This window comes from Dromaius novaehollandiae, chromosome 7 (genome assembly GCF_036370855.1).
Source record: "Dromaius novaehollandiae isolate bDroNov1 chromosome 7, bDroNov1.hap1, whole genome shotgun sequence".
NCBI classification, from domain to species: domain Eukaryota; kingdom Metazoa; phylum Chordata; class Aves; order Casuariiformes; family Dromaiidae; genus Dromaius; species Dromaius novaehollandiae.
In genome coordinates this window covers 3,233,705-3,252,442 of record NC_088104.1, presented here as the reverse complement: position 1 = coordinate 3,252,442, position 18,738 = coordinate 3,233,705, and the positions used below count along the sequence as shown (strand labels likewise).

Genomic DNA, 18,738 nt, shown 5'->3' with positions numbered 1-18,738 from the left:
AAAGCAGCTGAAGAGGCATTTCGTTTTAAATAGATGAATTGTGTTTGGTTTCAGTCTGCTTGGAGTGCTGAGCTCTCTCTGTGTCCGCGGGTATAGTTTGAAATGAAAAGAAATGTAGCAGTTCAGATTAAGGGGGTTGAAAAGTAATGTGGGTTGCTTTTCGGATTGTTTTTGTTTTTGTTTTGTTGGTTGCTTTTTGGATTGTTTTTGTTTTTGTTTGGTTGGAGGCAGGTTGTTTTTTATCTCTGGAATCACGAAGGGGTTTGCTTCTGCGTCGTGTTGTCTAAGTGTGCATATGTGCTGAAGGAAGTGTGTCCAATTTCCGTGTTACTTGAGTCTACATTTCTTTTGGCTCCATTTCTCTTTTCAGTAATCAGTATTTCAATTTCTGTTTGGAAGGCAAATCAATTCTGCAACTGACTCAGCAATCCTGGCTGGCAGAGCTTTGACTGATGTGACTTGACTAATGAGAACAGCAGAGTGAATTTATTTGCAATACATGCCCTCCATGAAACTAGGAACAACCAAGTTGCATGCTAAAAATAAAAATAGTTAACACCTTTCCAAGAAGCGGAACACTTTTATCCTTTCTTTTTGTCTGTAAAATGTTCCTTATTGAGGACCAGGATGTCAGCTGAAAGATTTGGGAAAATAGCTAAATACTTTGTGAGAGTGCTCGGCTGCGGTTTGTTGTTGAGTGTTTATTTGCTCATGAGCTGTAGAACTGTGCTGAAACAGGAGCTCCTCCTGGAAAGCATTTAATTGTGAGGAATGAAATACCAGTGAGGCCTACTGCTGTATTAGGCCTGCAGAGCATTACACAACCTTTACATAGATAGTGTTGTTGGTGAATATTTTGAAAAGGAATATAGTTTACAGGAAATAGTTTCTTTTGCAGGCTCTTTACTTGTGATGTTTCATTTTTCTAATGTGACTGTATTAAGGGCTTGAATAACATACATACAAACACACACGCATCCTTTTCCTATAGCTTTATATATATATGTGTGTGTGTGTATATATATGTGTATAATATAAAAAAATAAAAGTGCCAGGAGTAAAATTCATCTTCACACGCCTACCTAAGCTAATAAACATGTACATGTGTTTCTCTGTTAGTAATGAGTCACTTTCTTCTCTTCCTGCTCCATCCTTTTTTGTGTTTCTGTATTGTTTTCTATTTTAGAGCCTTCTAGTACTTCACCTATCATTAGTGTAATGCAGTCAATAAACTTCATTGTGTGGCTTTCTTCCCACCCCGAGTACAGTCAAATGAGCAAAAACTTGAGCTATGCATCTCCATGTTTTAAAAGTTTAGGGTTTTTTAATTCTTCTAAAGTAATAAAACTCCTGCTTACTACATAGTGCAAATCACGAGCAGAATTTGGAGTATGAGGCACAGATATGGCAGTTTTCTTGCTGACATTAGAGTTTTAGGATTTTTAGTAATTGGTCACCCTTGGAGGATGTTTTAGAATCATTAAGTGGAGCCATGAAGAAAATAACTTCAGATCATCTGCCCTCCCCAAAGTGCAGTTAGCCAGTGTATCTAGCTGGTTCCTAAGGGTAGTTTCTTGTATAGGCATTTCAGCCTGCATTTTACAAACTGGTAGTAGATTTGTTTGTTATTCCGCTACTTAGTCTGTTTTATTTGATAACATTGGATTCGTTTGGAGGGGCTCAGTGTTTGAGCAGTGAAGGGCAAAGATCCAAAACTTTCTTAATTCATACTGACTTGCTTGTTTTTTCTTTTTAAATGTGGATTTGCTAGAGTAGATGCTGTTCCATTTTTTTTCTGCTTGCTTTGCATTTTCTAATGCAATCTTTTAGGTTCTGTTGGAACTAAGCAGCTTCACCATAAGAAAATGGTGGTTGTTATCACTAGAAGGGTTTAAATTTTGTGGTTTTGCCTAGAGATACAGTGACTAGTGAATGTGTGTACAGTGACTGAGATGCAAATCCAAGCTTTCTTCTTGCTGACGGTGCCCCTCAACCAAGCAGTAACCCAGTCACCCAGGTGTGCAGTGGGGAGAGTGACAAAGGACCACCTAGAAGCCTCCCTACGGCACGCCCTAACTGGCTGTAGCTGCTGGTGTGTTTTTAACCTTGTTAGCGCTGTGGGATTTCTCAAGTAGGCAACCTGGGACTGATTCAGCTGTGACTTTATGTTTATAATCAGGCTGTTGTTGTTTGGTTTGTTTTTTTGTTTGTTTTTTAATTGAAGCACTCAGGGCCTTTAGATCACAGAATCACAGAATGGTTGAGGTTGGCAGGGACCTCTGGAGATCATCTAGTCCAACTCCCTGCTCAAGCAGGGTCACCCACAGCACGTTGCCCAGGACCATGTCCAGACAGTTTTTGAATATCTCCAAGAATGGAGACTCCAGAACTTCTCTGGGCAACCTGTCCCACTGCCTGTTACCCTCACAGTACAGAAGTTTTTCTTCGTGTTCAGACGGAACTGCCTGTGCTTCAGTTTGTGCCTGTTCCCTCTCGTCCTATCACTGGGCACCACAGAGAAGAGTCTGGCCTCATCCTCTTTCACACCCTTCCTCCAGATACTTACACACATTGATAAGATCCTCCCTGAGCCTTCTCTTCTCCAGGCTGAACAGGCCCAGCTTCCTCAGCCTCTCTTCATATGAGAGATGCTCCAGTCCCTTAAGCATCTTAGTAGCCCCTTGCTGCACTCACTCCAGTAGCTCCATGTCTGTCTCGTACTGGGGAGCCCAGCACTGGACACGGTACTCCAGATGCGGCCTCTCTAGAGCTGAGTAGAGGGGCAGGATCACCTCCCTTGGCCTGCTGGCAACGCTCTCCCTAATGCAACCCAAGATACCATTGGCCTTCCTGGCCACAAGGGCACCTTGCTGGCTCAGGGTCAGCTGCTTCTCCGCCAGGACTGCCAGGTCCCTCTCCGCAGAGCTGCTTTCCAGCAGGTCAGCCCCCAGCCTGCCCTGGTGCCTGGGGTTACTCCTCCCGGGGTGCAGGACCCCGCACTTGCCTTTGCTGAACTCCATGAGGTTCCCCTCTGCCCACCTCTCCCGCCTGTCCAGGTCCCTCTGAAGGACAGCACAGCCCCCGGGTGTATCAGCCACTCCTCCCAGTTCAGGATCATCAGCAAGCTTGCTGAGGAGGCACTCTGTCCCTTCCTCCGGGTCACCGAGGAAGAGGTTGAACAAGACTGGACCCAGTACTGATCCCTGGGGGTCACCGCTATCTACAGGCCTCCAACTAGACTTGGCACCCCTGAGCACAACCCTGCGAGCTCTGCCATTCAGCCAGTTCTCAATCCACCTCACTGTCTGCCTGTCTGTCCCGCACTTCCTGAGCTTGCCTGCGAGGATGTAGTGGGAGACAGTGTCAAAAGCCCTCCTGGAGTCAAGGTAGACAGCATCCACTGCTCTCCCCTTGTCTACCCAGCTAGTCAGCCCATCATAGAAAGCTATCAGGTTGGTTAAGCATGATTTCCCCTTGGCGAATCCATGCTGACTACTCCTGATCACCACCTTATCCTTCACATGCTTGGAGATGGCATCCAGGATGAGCTGTTCCATCACTTTCCCAGGGATGGAGGTGAGGCTGACTGGCCTGTAGTTCCCTGGGTCCTCCTCCTTGGCCTTTTTGAAGACTGGAGTGACACTTGCTTTGAGAGTGGTCTAGCAATGACATCCACCTGCTCCCTCAGCACTCATGCGTGCATCGCATCAGGGCCCCGAGTAGTAGCCTTTTAAATGTCATAGTATTGCTGATGCGGCCCTAAAAATAGAAGATTGGGAATGGAAGGGGAGATGTGTAGGGGAAAGCATTCATCATATACTTGTACTGGCAATTTTTAGTCAATAATACTTTTTGGAAGTATTGAGATACAGAGGAAGAATTTTAGTTGAGATGCAAAGTCTTTGTTCCCTGTGTGTGTTTGTTTGATTTTGGTTTCCATAGACTAGTCTCTTGAGACATTATTCTTGGCATCCACGTTTCCTTCACTTACATTCTGACCTGTTTAAACTTCCCCTGAAAATTTACCTGGATACCGTATTTTGGGGTTTTGGGTTGCATTGTACAGTTTTACTTTTTATTATCAAAATAAATACAGTTTTCTTTTTATCATAGAAGTCATCTGCAAGCTTGAAATGTAAATCTGTTACTGACAATGCAGCCCCCTCATTTAGGGAGGAGGGAGCAAGAACAGATGAAGGGAGGATTCCCAGACTGCCAAGATAGGGTGGTTCTCTAACCTTGTAGAGAATTAGGGTAAGAGGTCTCTGGCTGCCATAAATTTCCTGGTCAGAGTGACAATGTAATTTATGAATTGGATTACACACACATTTTGGATTAAGTTTACATTTCACTTTTAATTAGCTATAACTATCGCTGATTAGTAAAGCAGGGCACACACAATGTGTACTTGAACACAGTACGTGGTGAATCTCTAGATGCATGCTGAGGTCTCGAATTTTTCTGGCTTCTAAACTGTGGAAGGCTCCTGCCTCTGTTCTAGCCTTTCATCTTTGTGGCACCAGTCTCCTGTGCCTGTCTGTCGTGCACTCTGCTGCCCTGTATATTCGTTCCCTTCCCTGTATACAGCAGAGTAGCACTTTCTTGCATCTCTAAGATAGACTATAGATAATGCTGCTTTCCCACAGACCTTTGGCTGCCAGCCGCAGAGGCATGGCAGGGGCCCAGAGTCCCTTATGGAATATCTGCTTTTGTCTTGAAGGTCTTTGGGATGGGAGAGAAGGTTCAAACCTTTCCTGACACAAATCAGACATGAGGGATTTCAGGACTGACCTTTAAATTCCCCCTACCATGTAGGAGGTCTCCAAATCCTCCCAAGGACACAGGCTGGATTTTTTTTTTTCTTCCCTCCTCATCACTGGGCGGCAGAGGTAGTATTTAAGCCTTCTAGCACCATAATCCAGTTTCCTTGTTCTCTGCCCTTTGTGGAACTGAGACTTGTTCAGAAAATCTCATAAACTTTAGAAAAGCCAAGAGGTCTGTTACTGCAGAGCATACAAATGCAGACCACCTCCTGCTTGTTCTGCCTAGGCCCCCAGATGTCTGTGTACAAGCTATATTAGATGTAGAAGCTGTATAGCTGCACCAATGGTTCTCCTCTTTTTCCTTTCCACCCTCAAAGATGTATTCGAACATGCTATTTGGCGTTCAGAAAGGATTGGGTTCCGTCTCTCTGCTTCGCTGTATTGGCATCCTTCATGCTGTAATGTTTGAAATACAGCTAAGGTTCACTGGTAGAATTTAAGGAATGGTTTTAATGGGGTTAGCCTGTGGCCAGACGCTTGTACGCCATAGTGTGCAATGAGTCCCAGGCCAGGGGAATCTGAAAGAGATGACGGGTTATTTAGCAGAAAAATTACGACAGGAGTTGTTTTTATCCTTAATCTAAGGGCAGTTTCCAGAGCTGCTGCTCTGCTAAGAAATCTCAAGAAGCAGAGCGATTCCTGACTGGTGACTGACTGCTGGATTTTGGCATAGAGAGTTCTTTAGGCTTGAAGGCCTAAATACTGCTGAGGTTTTGAGAGAAAATTGAATTGTGGCATTCCACTTTAGAAAGCAAATTGCAAACTTTTAGTGGTTTAGCTTTGTGTTATTGAAAAATTTCTGAATCCCTACTGTCATACTGAGATAAAAGCTGCAAAGCAACTGATCGCTTTTATTTTTGTTATACAGAGCTAAGACTATTAAGAACACAGTCTCTGTGAATCTGGAGCTGACAGCAGAAGAATGGAAGAAAAAGTATGAGAAAGAAAAAGACAAAAACAAGAGTCTAAAGAATGTTATTCAGCATCTAGAGCTGGAACTGAACAGGTGGAGAAATGGTAGGTACTGTGAAATGCAGTGGGTATGTGTCCTCATATTAGAGAGTATCCAGACAAGATACGTCATTGCAAAACTGCATAGTAACCACATGGGTAGTAAGTTTTGTATTAGTGACCTCTGATGTGATAATCTTTGGGTACCTAGTCACAAATTGTGCAGGACAGTTAAGTCTGGTTTTGAACATCGTTGGTGAAATCTCTCCTGTGCATATTTAAGAGGTAATGCCTAACCTTTATGAGAGCAAAAAATTAATTTCCTACTTTCAGCTAATACTCCCTGCACTGGTCTGCTTGCCTTTCGTGTTAGGTAGTTACCTAGTGATTGCTTTCTGTGCCTTTCTCTGGAGACCTGGACCGCTTTAGCACAGGGAATATTTCTCTTTCAGCATAGTAAAATTGCTATGGAAACAGTCTGTCTGTTGTTGGTTTTGTGGAGCGCTGGGAATTTGTAATCCTCTAATGTTCTGTGTGTTTCGCTGTGTTTACTAAATGTGACTGCTTTAATTTCCTTCCCATTCTAGAAACATAGTTGCATTTTTGTTGTTGTTTATTTTTCTTTTTTTAGAAAAGACCATACAGATCCATGGCTATATGCTGTGCAAACAAGCTTTGTAACATGCTGTCTCTAATGCTTTGTCTAGATACACATACCTCCTTTTCCCCTCCCTCTGTCCTGTTCTCTTTATTAGCGTTACCAAGCATTACGTTAAATGCATTCAAAATGCTATTGATTTCTTTTCTGACCTTATAAAATAGCATTATCTGGGATAAGAGTATGGCTCTTTCCAAATAAAGCTGTAGTGGAAATTACATCTAGAAAATAATGTACAAAATAGATGCATAAATATTCCATAAGTATAGCTTATTCTATAAACTTAGAAAATAAAGTACAAAATGAATTTGTAGTAGAAACTAGGCGTGCCTAGTTCTCATCGAAGTAGGAGTTCAGCAGACTTATGCTGAAATGCAAAATCTGGCCTGTGTTTTACAGTTATTGTCGTTCAAGCATTTGTATCAAGCTCCCTGCCTCCCTTCACTTGTGGTAGTCAGAAAGTTTGAGTTAAGCAAAATACACCAGTGAAATGAAAACTCAAAGATTCTCCTCTGGAGGTTACTGAAACATTCTCCACCGCATGAGGAGCATTGCCATGTACGCAAGCTCCCGCAGTCTGAATGAGCCCACCTTCTTATTCTGCTCGAGTGAAGTGCAACAATGAAAAATCAATTTACGTTTTTCTCATTAAAATTCTAAAATGATATTAAGCACCTAGTAGTAGGGCAGAGAGTATTTTGAATTTAGTACTTTTATAGAGGTTATGGTTCTTGATTTGAAGCAACTGTTTTCATGCTTGAAGCTTGAAAAATTTATCTTCAGTTTGCTGATCACGCTCTTTCATGCTCTGTTTTGTTTTGTCTTCTTTTGCTTTCAGGCCTGAATTAGTCTGCCTTTTTGTTTTTGATATTTGCCCTGTTTACTTGTTTTCCTGCCAGTATGATAAATAGTGCCCACGCAGTTTTGGCAAGAGGAACAGGACAAAAATACAGTAGCTTTCCATAGAAACAGGCGGGGGGGGGGGGTTTCTGCAGACGGGTAGAACGTAACCTTCCCACACCTTGAACAATGTGTGTAGCATTCAGCAGCTAACAGAGTCTCTCGGCAGACTCTAATGAATGTAGATTCAATTTGTGGCATGAGCAACTTGCCTGTCCCTCTTCACTGAACTGCAGCAGACTAGTAATTGGAATGCACTTAAGTTATTGCAGAAAATATTCCTCAGAGAAAATGATTGTGAAAGAAAATGCGTAGGGATAACATCCTATCTGGTGTGCATAGGCAACATCTGAAAATTGGTCTACGCTATTTAATTTCAGATGTGACAAGGTAGGACGTGAGTATTGTTTTAAATGCATCTGTCTGCTTGTTGTCCGGATCCTTTAGCAGCTCAGTACGGGGGAGAGACAGATGATAAGGCAGTCCGAAGCCTGGAGAGGAAGGAACACTTAATTGCCTGTGGGATTTAGGCTGAAAGTCTGATTTTTGTCCTTATTTACACTTATGTTAATCCATGGAGCTAATCCCATCTATAAAGCGCTTGAGTAAAAGGAGAGGAATAAGGAGTTCAGTCCTCTTAATGTCAGCCATTTGAACTGTTGCCACATTGTGTTTGTGTGTGGTTTTTGGGTTTTTTTTTTTCTTTTCTTCTTCTTGTAAGTGTCGGGAGTGAATGGCCATCTTTCTGTACCTAACTTTCTCACCTTTATTTATGGCAGTTACCTGCCTTGTACCAGATAGCAGGCCTGTAGCTGGATCACAGTGTCAAAACAGACCTCCCTTCTTTGCTTTTCCGAGTGCCTTTCAGCACCAGCCATGGTCTGTCCTGGGATGTCCGTGTTTCGGGCTGCTCTGTCTCTTCGATTGGAATGACTATGGATTGTGTGCCTGCAGGAGAAGCTGTGCCTGAAGATGAGCAGATCAGTGCAAAGGATCAGAAGAACCTGGAGCCTTGTGATAACACCCCAATTATTGACAATATCACACCAGTTGTTGCCAGCATCTCAACAGAGGAGAAACAGAAATATGATGAGGAGATTGCCAGTCTCTACAGACAGCTGGATGATAAGGTGTGAACACTTGTTTTGACTTCATTTTCTGTGTATGAATTGAAACCTAAGCCTAAATGGGTGGGTCTCTCTCTTATTTTGTTACTAGTATTGTGTCCTGGTTATATGTTTGAGCTGTTCTTCCTTCTCCTGCCAGACTGCATGCTCCCTTGAGGGCAAGAGAGGCATCGTCCATGAGGGATTTATGAAAGCTCAAGCAGGTTATCGAGAGAGTGATGTGGTTTTTCCCCGTGTTGCCCTCCTGATCTGCTGGAGGCTGCCGTTCCCGCTGCACAGGCAGCAGAGAATGGGATGTGCATCTTGATCTGAAATGAAATGGCTGAAGTTCAGATCCTGTTTCACCCTCTTCTGTCTCTCAGAGCATTGTTGAACCCTATCAGAGAGACCAAACAGACAGCTGGTAGCAGCAGTGCCTTAAATAAGTGCAGTATAGCTGTGCCTCTGTCCTTGAAAAGTGATCTCGTCTAGTATCTAAACTTTACGTTACCTACATAGCTGTCAGGAATGTTTCAAAAATGTTTTATTGGAGAGAAATTTCCAGTCTCTAACTGCTCAGGTGTGATTTTTTGCACGAGAAGCTTGTACTTCAACCCTGTAACAGCTTCATACCATGCAGTGTAGGGTACTTTACTCACAGGGTTTGTAAGGGAGTCGCAGATTTTGGGGCACTGTATCCTTTGAGCCCCATGAACTTGAAAATGCCCCGAAGTTCAAAATACTACCACTGCATAAAGTTGGATGTTGTCCTGTCACATCAGTTATCTGCTTCAGTTCCCTCTGCAGGTATAGTTTATTAGTGTTCTCTCTGAAATCAGTGACACGTTCCCCTTAAAATGAAAGGGCCTGATACAGACTTTTAAACCCTCCTTTTCTTAAGTGATTCTTTGTAAATACCATACCTGCATAGCTAACTGTCATGTCATCTCAGTTACAGGAGGGGAAAAAAGGGAGACTGAGATACAATGAATATTAAAGAAAAAATATAAACCATCTTCTGGGTCTCTCCTGTTCATCCTGTTCTAGCTGTGAACACTATCTGCAGTCCAGGCGTCTTAGACATAAGTAGGCATTTTGATTAGTACAACTTGAAATATATCATTGGCACTTACAGAAAAGCTATCATCAATAGATGTATTGAACACTTGTCATTAATAGCTTTGGCTTGTGTGAAGGTAAGATGAGACAAAAAGATGTATACAAAAACATTAATTATAAAGTCATGGATGAGAACAGCTTAAAAAGGCCATCTAGCAGAAGTTTTCAGAAAAGCTTTAATCTTAAACCTTGATTTTTAACTCTCAATTGTAATTTGCAGGAAAACATCACATAAAGCCTACTTGTATGATGATGGTTGAAGTTTTTTAATAGCAGGGGTGTGTGAGGGATAGTTGTGGTGAGTTGTCATTCCGATGCGCTGTGATGTGAGGTCTCTGCACAGTCTGGTTGCAAACGCAGAAAGCAGTATCTGTATCTCGGTATGTCGATGGCATTCAGAATAACAGTTGAGCTCTTTAAGAAAACTGCAGCTTTTGCCTAACGGAGAACATGTTCCCTGTAGTTCACAATACACAATACCTTCCAGATGTTGATGTAAATAAAAAAGGCCAGTCGTTCTTTCACTTGCCCTGTCAAAAGTAGCAAAGCCTATTCTTGGAGGAACTAACAGCAGGTTTGAGTTTTACCCTAGAAAACATGGGAACTGTAATTTGGTACGTTACTGCAGTACTATAGGAAATGAGAAGGTGTTTGATCTCCATGGTACAAAAACAAGATTTCCACATTTTACCTTGTTACAGTGCGGACCATTCTTTTGTTCTATTTGGTGCTATTTCAGTATTAGCAAGTAGTTCGATATATTCTACTTGATAGCTAGCTTTGCTGTGAGAAATCAATCTATTAGATGCTTGCCAGTGAAGGAAAGTGTCAGTTGTCTCTGATAGGAGATGAAGGCAACCACTTAGCTTCTGTGCGCTCTTTTAGAGAGGGATATCCTTCTTCAAGAGAGCAGAGGAGATTGACTTTGTCAGTCGCTGTGCTTGGTATGCCTCCTGTGCCGTTTTGGAGGAAGGATTCATACAGTGGAGTACGTGGCTTCACTTCTGTAGTTAAGAACAGTTCTTAACCCTGAGGATGTTGTCTTAACTATGAAGATGAAATGCCAATAAAATTGGATGCCTTGGATATACATTACCAGGCCGTATTTCCATCAAGGTCTTTGACAGAGGAGGAAAGACCTAAATTTAACAGATGAGGTGCCCAAGTTTTATGTTTGGGTTTCAGCTTCCTCTTTCATTAATGTAGTTCAGAGCCGGTCATAGTTTTATAATTAGTAAGTTGGTCTCTAATCATCTTTCTTCTGCTGAAATTAGAGGAGTGTGTGTGTATATCTGTGAAAACATACATACATAATTACTTTTACACATATTTTTGAAGTTAAACAGCTATAGTGAAGCAGTGGACAGATCATTCCCTATAAAAGTAATTTCACTCTTCTGGTACTGTTATCAAGATTTTGGAACTGAAATATGAAAGGGGAAGGACTGGATGTATACATGCATTGGAAAAGTCATCTGACTGTGTGCAAGTTATAAGGTGCAATTATTACCGCTTCGGTGTCTTATTTGCCACCTGGGACACATCTGCTTAGCTATCCACCGCAGACAACTGGTCATGTATGCACTGTTTTTACTACGTAGCTTTGTGCATGTGTGTGGTTTCCTTCCTCCCTCCCCCCTTTACTACTCAAACCTGGACAAGTTGTGCCATGGCGTTATACTTGCTCACTTTTCTGGAAAGGGGAAATAAAAGTGAAGAAACCAGAACTGTGAGAAGAAACTAAAAACACTCTACCTTGTTTCATTGCAGGATGATGAAATCAACCAGCAGAGCCAGTTGGCTGAAAAGCTGAAACAACAAATGTTGGATCAAGAAGAGGTAAAAATAAAAAAATCTTTTTTTTGCTTATGGGACTTTTGTTTAGTGATTATGTAATAGTTGTTGGCTAGCTATGTTCATATTAACTGCCTAAATCTCAGTCGCTAAGAGCAACCTGTGTGACAGTTAAATTTAAACTTAAATTTTAATATGATCCTCTTGAGCACCAAGCCTTGATAATGCCTTATAATAGCACACCAGCCTGTTGAGAAGTAAAGCTAGCGATGAGATACCAAGGCAGGAGTTTGGCCAGTGTTTTTCACCAAAAAAGATGTTTTTCAGTATGCGTGTATCCTCTCAGGTACCTAGATACTGTGGACTGTACTACTAATCTAGTAGTTTGTACTACTAGTACTAGTAGTCTGTACTACTGGCACTAGTTAATAGGCTTCCTAGTTTGACAGTATAAAAATTACTGCTTTTAAGAAGTTGCCAATGTCCATTATTTTGTTATGGGTAATTAAAGACAATATTATCAAAAGAAATTTGTGAGACTGAAAAGTCACTTATTGGTGCTGCCACAGATTTGCTCTAGAATCTTGGATTATTCAGTTTAATTATTTCACTGCTTCTATCCAAAGGGATGTTTTTGCATTTTTTTAGATGGGGAAAATGATCATTCAGCTTGCAAATAAGGGGATGACTTGACTATCATTTGTTTATGAAGGCTTTGAAGCTGTAAAATATGCTAGAATTGCTAAATTACTGAGTTCCCCAAATGTTGCTGTGATATTTCTTAGAAGATGGTTTTATGTTGCTTTTTAACCTGGGGGAAACCAGAGGAGGAAAGTTCAGACCAAAAATATAATTCTGCTGTGGGAGTTTACTTTTCATTAGTGTTCCAGAATATTGGTTTCTTTTGCATAAAAAAAGTGATTCTTTAAAAGAATACCTGTCCCAGCTGCCCACGCCACTAGCACTGGTGTAGAACATTGTGCTCACTTGTGTGTGTTTTGGGGGTTTCTTTTTTGGGGGAGGTGTTGGGGGGCTTTTGGGGGGGCCTGTTTGTGTAAAACCACTATTGTAATTGAAGCACTACTCTGAAAAATGATTTGGAGTCCCATTCTCAGTGAAGGAATTACCAGCTTTATTTTACTCCCTGATGAAGATCTCATTCACTTAGGACAAAGTTCTTCTGATTACTCTGTATTACATGTTAGCATTTTCATAGCTATTGGTATACAAACGTATTGTGACATTGTAATGTACAAATGTAATTATGCAATCTCAGCAGTTTTTTTGATGTGTGTTATAGTCTCACATCTTTTCTGTGACGGTGTTCTGATCTAGACCATGTTTCTTTCCTTTTTTTTTTTTTTTTTTTTTGTCTTATTCTTTTGGGCCATCTGTGGGTGGGTTTTATTTCTTAGTTTTGGGGGGAGTTGTTTGGTTTTAATCATGTTTGGGAGCATCGTATACACTAGCTTATTCCCCATCTTTGTGTCCCATGCTCCAGGTTACTTCTGGAAGATGAATCGGTTTTCGGTGGCCTCTACTCCCCACCTTACTGAGCACTCTTTCCCCTTTCTTGCATGTGTCCAGCTTTGTGCTCTGACTGAACTCTCCATAACGAGTGTTATATCGCTTTACTGGTTCGTCTGATAAGGTTGTCTGTCCGTTACCCCCGAAAGCTAGTGCAGTATTCTTATTTTTCCCTTTATGGGAATTAAATTAAAATTTTCAAGGCTTTGTCGTGTGTGTGAACACCCGCGCTACAGGAAGGATCTACCTAGTCTCTGTTAGCACTCGTGATTACCTCCGTGATACATGTGCTGCGGAGCAGCTGCCTCGCTCTGCTTCCCCCTAATTAGCCAGAGCACTTTTCTCTGGTTGATTAAACTAGCAGATTAACTGTAAATACAAGCGCTGTCACAGATGGCATTGTACTGATGCTGGTGTCTTTTGATGCCTTTTCACCACTGGCTGCTTCTTAGCCCGTATGTTTCAGGGGAAATTCTGGATCTCCCACGCTTGCTCCTCGCGTGCTTGAGCCCTCTGCAGCGAGCAGCTGTGCGAGGTGCTGCAGCCGCTGTCTGCCGCCTCCTCGGGCGCCGGCGGCTCTAGTGACTTGCCGTGCTGTTCAAAGCAGCTGCGCTTTCAGCACCTCCACTGCAAGCACTCGTTTTCTATTAAAATCCCGTTCTCCCTTTGTTTCTTGTGAGGATCATGGATGCACTCGCTTCTCAAAAGTGGGGAGCAGGGAGACCAGAACACGGGAAACTACTCGGAAACAGCTCTTGAGCTGTCCGGGTGGAGAGGTCCTCCCCTCTGCAACCCCCAAACCAACCAGCCCTCGGCATTAGGTGTAATTCCTGTGCCTATGATGATCAGTATGATGTTATGAATAGCCTCCGTAAATCTTGGTATACTTTCCAGCATCATGTCAGCAAGAATCTTCTGGGGAGAGGTTTGTGCTCTAGGTGGTATATAACACTTCCCTGTACTTGGAGTCGCAGTAATAGTCACACAGGAGTTTTCCTAAGTAAATGTAAATAATAGTTCCATCTGTGTTTAGTAGAAAGATTATTTTAAACTATTTTGTTGTTTAAATATTTACGTGCCATCTGGCTTTGGCAATTCAGTAGGGTTTTTTGTAACTTGAGTGCACTTCTGAGGCTGCAGCATTACCAGCTAGATAAATTTTCCTCACATCTGAATCTTCTCTTCGCCACTTTGGGAATGTGCCAGCGTTCACAAGCTAGCTTGTTTGCTTCCCTTTCCCCATTAGCGTTCTGTGCCTAAAAGGCAGTATGTTCTCTGACAGTCTCCTTCGATGTGATCGGTTTTAGATGTTCCTGGTGGGGTTGGGATCTCGCATGCAGCTTCCTCAAGGCTTGGGGAGGAAGAGCTAGTGGGCAGCGAGAGGTCAGGGCAGGATGACTCCAGCTGATCGGGGTTTTCATTTTGCTCCTACCTGAGGAAAAGCCCTTCTGTCAAATCACGCTTTGACTGTTAGAGCACAGTCACTTCTTTGGTGACTAGTGTTCTTCTGGCTAGTTCAGCGCACGTCAGCAATACTGATTTTGTTCTGCTGTCTGGGGAGGCTACAGAACAGTAATATTATGCTGATCCATATGTTGGACGGTTTGGAAATAACTGAGTTTTTTGAGTGATCATCCAAACTTTGCTTTTAGGATTACCCTTGAGCCTGAATCCCTTCTTGTATCTCATGCATGCAGTGATTAGTTTTTATATGTTACATGGTTTAAAAACATGAATTATGAAGCAGTAAGTCCTGATTTTGTAATTATTCCCATAAGTATAATAGCATATAAAAAATGTTAGGTAGTACCTTTTATTTATTTTGAGATTGTTCACTGGTGTGTGACTGCTGTTGAGTCTGTTTTCCTGCTAAGAACCTGTTGTCTGAATTCTCAAGACTTCTTTTTTCCAGTCTCTTTTATGAAGATGGAATGGCATGAGGGCAAAGGAGAGCACCAAGCAACTCACCTCTTACAGTCTGCAATGCCACTGAGATTTGAGCATCTCCCTTACTAGCATGCAAAGAGTAAATTTAGTAACTTTTATGAATGGGAAACACTCACCAGTATGTGTGCAGTCTAGATTTCCTTTTTGAGTTAATAATTTGCTTCAGCAAGTATGAGCAGTCAGTCTGTCTTCAGCACCATGTTTCAGATGATAACTTAAAACAATCATCGTAGGCTTGCTTACGAGATGTTTGAGACTGCCTCAGAGAGCCTTTTTACTTGGCTCATTTCAGAACCGTGATTACGAGTTTGTTCTACTTTGTTTTTTGCCCTAGTTGGAACATTGGTTTGAGGGCAGAAAATTATGATACTGCTCAAAATAAGCTTCTATGTCTCTTTCTTGTGTCATAATAGGATTTGATTAAAATTTTTCTTTTCACTGAAGTTCAGACCCTTTTTTGCTTGCTTCAAATCCACTTGCGTTGAAACTGATACTGTTTCTGGTACAGTAGCAGGATTTTTTTCTTTCTTTCTTGCACACGTTTGCTTGCTCATGTTCTCTCTCATGATTTTTTTTTTTTGCCCTTTTTAAAGTTGTAAGTCTCGAGAGAATAATTGGAAGACTTATGTGCCTGTGTTATGTGTCATTTGTTTCCAGCTTTTGGCCTCCACTAGGAGAGATTATGAGAAGATTCAAGAAGAGCTGACCCGTCTTCAGATTGAGAATGAAGCTGCAAAAGATGAGGTGAAGGAGGTCCTTCAAGCCCTCGAAGAATTAGCTGTCAATTATGACCAGAAATCCCAAGAAGTGGAGGACAAGACAAGGGCCAACGAGCAGCTGGCTGATGAGCTGGCACAGAAGAGTGTAAGAACAAGCAGTTTATAGTGCTGGTTCCCTTCTCTCCACCCCCACTGTGCACCTCTTTAAAAGATTTCCTTAGGCTAGCAATTATATAGGAAGTTATATACCTTTTCAAGAATCTTTTATATACTGCTGCCAAGTATGTTGTTGTGTAGTTTAAAACTTGGAGTAACAGAGAAGCTCTTAAAAGATCCATATTTGCTGATGGTACCCTCTACCTTCTCTCTTACTTAAAGGATAAAATTAAGACTACCTCTGTGATAGCTGATGGCAGATTTTTGGCTCCGTTGCAACATCTGTTTTGTACACCAAGTCTGCTGAACTGACTGAAAGCTGGCCATTCTGTATTTTGATCACTTAAAAACTGTATAATGCCAGGAAAGATGTGAAAACCTGCCTTATGCAAATTACATAATTTTGTGTTTCTTTCGACTCTGTGCTGTGGAACAAGGATTTTGTGTAGAGTCAGGGAGTCTCAAGGAAGAAATCAGTATAATACATATTTTATTTTAGCTGATGTATCAATCTGAAGGAAAAAATCTGATCTGAGAAAAATCAAGATTGGCTTACTAGCTTGACATATCCTTATTCCTTAATTCTTTTCACAAACTAAGGAAGCTGTTGTTAACAGGTCTGTTTTCCTGCACGTCTAGCATATAAGAGTCCGTTATCCAGTTCAGTAGAACAGATTTGTGTGAAATCTCTCTGAAGAAAACGAATTTTATATCCTTCTATACCTGTTTCTCTGTGATTAACCTTCTTTGACATGTATTATGCGAATAGGATTCTGACAGGATTTACTATATTTAATAGGTCTAAAGTGGCCTTGTTAGCTAGTGAATTGCCAAAGTGGATTATGGCGAGGGGGAGCTGTACGCTGCTGCAGTAAGTGTTGGTACACGGAGCCAGCAGGCATGGTCAGGAAAATACAACACTGTGTAACCTAGTTATTGCAGAAGACCTGATGCCCAAAAGTGGTGCTGTGGAAATTGGATGAAGCTTGGAGAAATTAAGTATAGAACTAGAACTAACTCACAGCTACATATTTCTTTTATTTAAGAAAAGATATTTTAGACAGTGGGTTGTTTGGTAGGTTTATTCTGTCCAGAGAGGAAACTCAGTTTTGTTTAATGATGTTGCTTATGAATAAAGAGAAACTGAGGCGAGGACAGTAACTTTTGCTTTTAAACCTTTTCAGACTGTCCTGACAGCTACGCAAAGGGAGCTGGGCCAGTTGCAGGAACTCAGTAACCATCAGAAGAAAAGAGCTACAGAGATCTTAAACTTGCTGCTTAAGGACCTAGGAGAGATTGGAGGAATCATTGGTACGAATGATGTTAAAACAGTAAGTTGGCTATCTTTTATTGCTTCCCCCCTACACCTCCCACAATATTTAAAAAACGAACAAAAAGAGCCCCACCACCTTAATATGGAAGATATGTGACACAGCAGTCCTTCTCCCAGGGCACTGCTGTTTGAATCCTAGTTAGAGTGTGGTGTAAGATACTGAAGAGATCTTTGGGTCAGAGGTGGTCAGTGTCTGTGTGCATGAATACCACTCTCATTCCCGGCTCAGTTTTTGGGGCCAGACTAATGCAGCCCATCTGTGTGGTGATGCATTTATTAAAATCTGCTTCCAAGGTCTGGACTGAGGTTCCCCCTAAACAATATGCACATAGCATTACTCCCTAATTAGTTGGCATGGCCCTGTATTCCCAGACTCCAAATAATCGTTATCAGTGAGATTTGGCTTCTGGGCTGCTAAACCATTGTTTGAAATTTGTCCTACAGCTGCCATGTAGCTGAACATGAACTAGTCTTAAAGCCAGCGTTCTCTGCTGACAGCTGTCTGGTACATCTGGATGAAAGGATCTGTATGAAATCTGTTTTCCGTGCTTTGTTGTTTCTTACTTTTGAACAGTGTCTGGCTTCATCAAAGAGCCCAGACTTTCTAAGCATAATACCTTGTGTGTTTCCAAACACAGGATACTTAAAACTATTGCTTCTCAGCATTGGTGCTAAATACCAGTGTATACATTGGTGCTAAATAGAAGCCTTGGTATCTGAATGTGTCTGGAGATGATGGTGCAAATTTTGGCCAGCTTTGCTTTGCAGTTTGCTTTCTGTCTGGCTCTTAGCTTTACAGATATGGTAGAGGAGGCAGCTGCTCACTTCGTCACACATGTTGTAGATGAACAAATTTCTAACCCTCAGAGAAGGTACTTGGGCAGCCATTGCTAAATGGCACATCTGTGAGGTAAACTCCTCATGGCTTGGAAAATGTTCCTCATGTTGTTAGTGTTACCTTCTCTGTTCATTCAAAACCATATGAAAAAGAGCAGTTGTTAAAACTGGACAAGAAACTTATTCTTAAGATGTATGCAAGTTATTTACGATGTACTCTTATTTTCTTACCTTTAGTCCATTTCTCAGTTTTTGAGCTATCATCTTTTCTGAATTCTTGGTTCCTACTTCACAAAGGTAAAAGCAGGTGTGCGCAGCTGGAGTGCTTTGGGTTGATTGTGAGAGTTGTCAATCATCTGCTTAAACCCCTGTCAGATCTGCAGGTGCTGCAGTCTGCTGCCACTGCAGAGGACACAGTCCCGGCTCTCTGACGTGTTGGTGGAGATTCCAGGGCCCCGAGAACAAATTTTGCTAGATGTTGCAGCAACCCCTGGTGGCCATTTTCATTGGAAGGATAAGAGGAAATCTTTGCAAATGGAGGCTGTTTGATGCAAGTTCTTATAGTAAGAAAGATGTCAGCGTTTTACAGGACAGATGTCAGTGTAAATGAGGCAAGAGTGGAAAGGCTGTAGTAGAATAGTTTTGAATTTGTTGGCAATTAGCAGCTTCTCAAAGTGTGTTTATTGGATTGAGGGTTTTAGAGGCAGTAGCATTTTTTAGGCTGTAGGGAAAAGGTGCAGAGCATAGTACCTTTTCCTTGGCTGTGCTGAAAAAAGGTGAAAGCACATGAAATATATTATTACCCATATGCTTGTTCTAGGAAAATCATCATGTCATCACATCGGTGTGTTACATGAATTAAATAGTT

At 41.7% G+C, this 18,738-nt stretch overlaps 1 protein-coding gene across 1 annotated transcript in view; it reads left to right on the top strand.

Moving 5' to 3' along the window:
* KIF5C (kinesin family member 5C) overlaps positions 1-18,738 on the top strand; it is a 95,082-nt gene that overhangs the window by 49,165 nt on the left and 27,179 nt on the right. Inside the window, exons 11-15 of the mRNA XM_026097578.2 lie at positions 5,692-5,840; positions 8,287-8,462; positions 11,328-11,396; positions 15,483-15,689; positions 16,885-17,031. Of these exons, the coding sequence (XP_025953363.2) occupies positions 5,692-5,840; positions 8,287-8,462; positions 11,328-11,396; positions 15,483-15,689; positions 16,885-17,031 (748 nt within the window). The remainder of the gene's footprint in view (positions 1-5,691; positions 5,841-8,286; positions 8,463-11,327; positions 11,397-15,482; positions 15,690-16,884; positions 17,032-18,738) is intronic.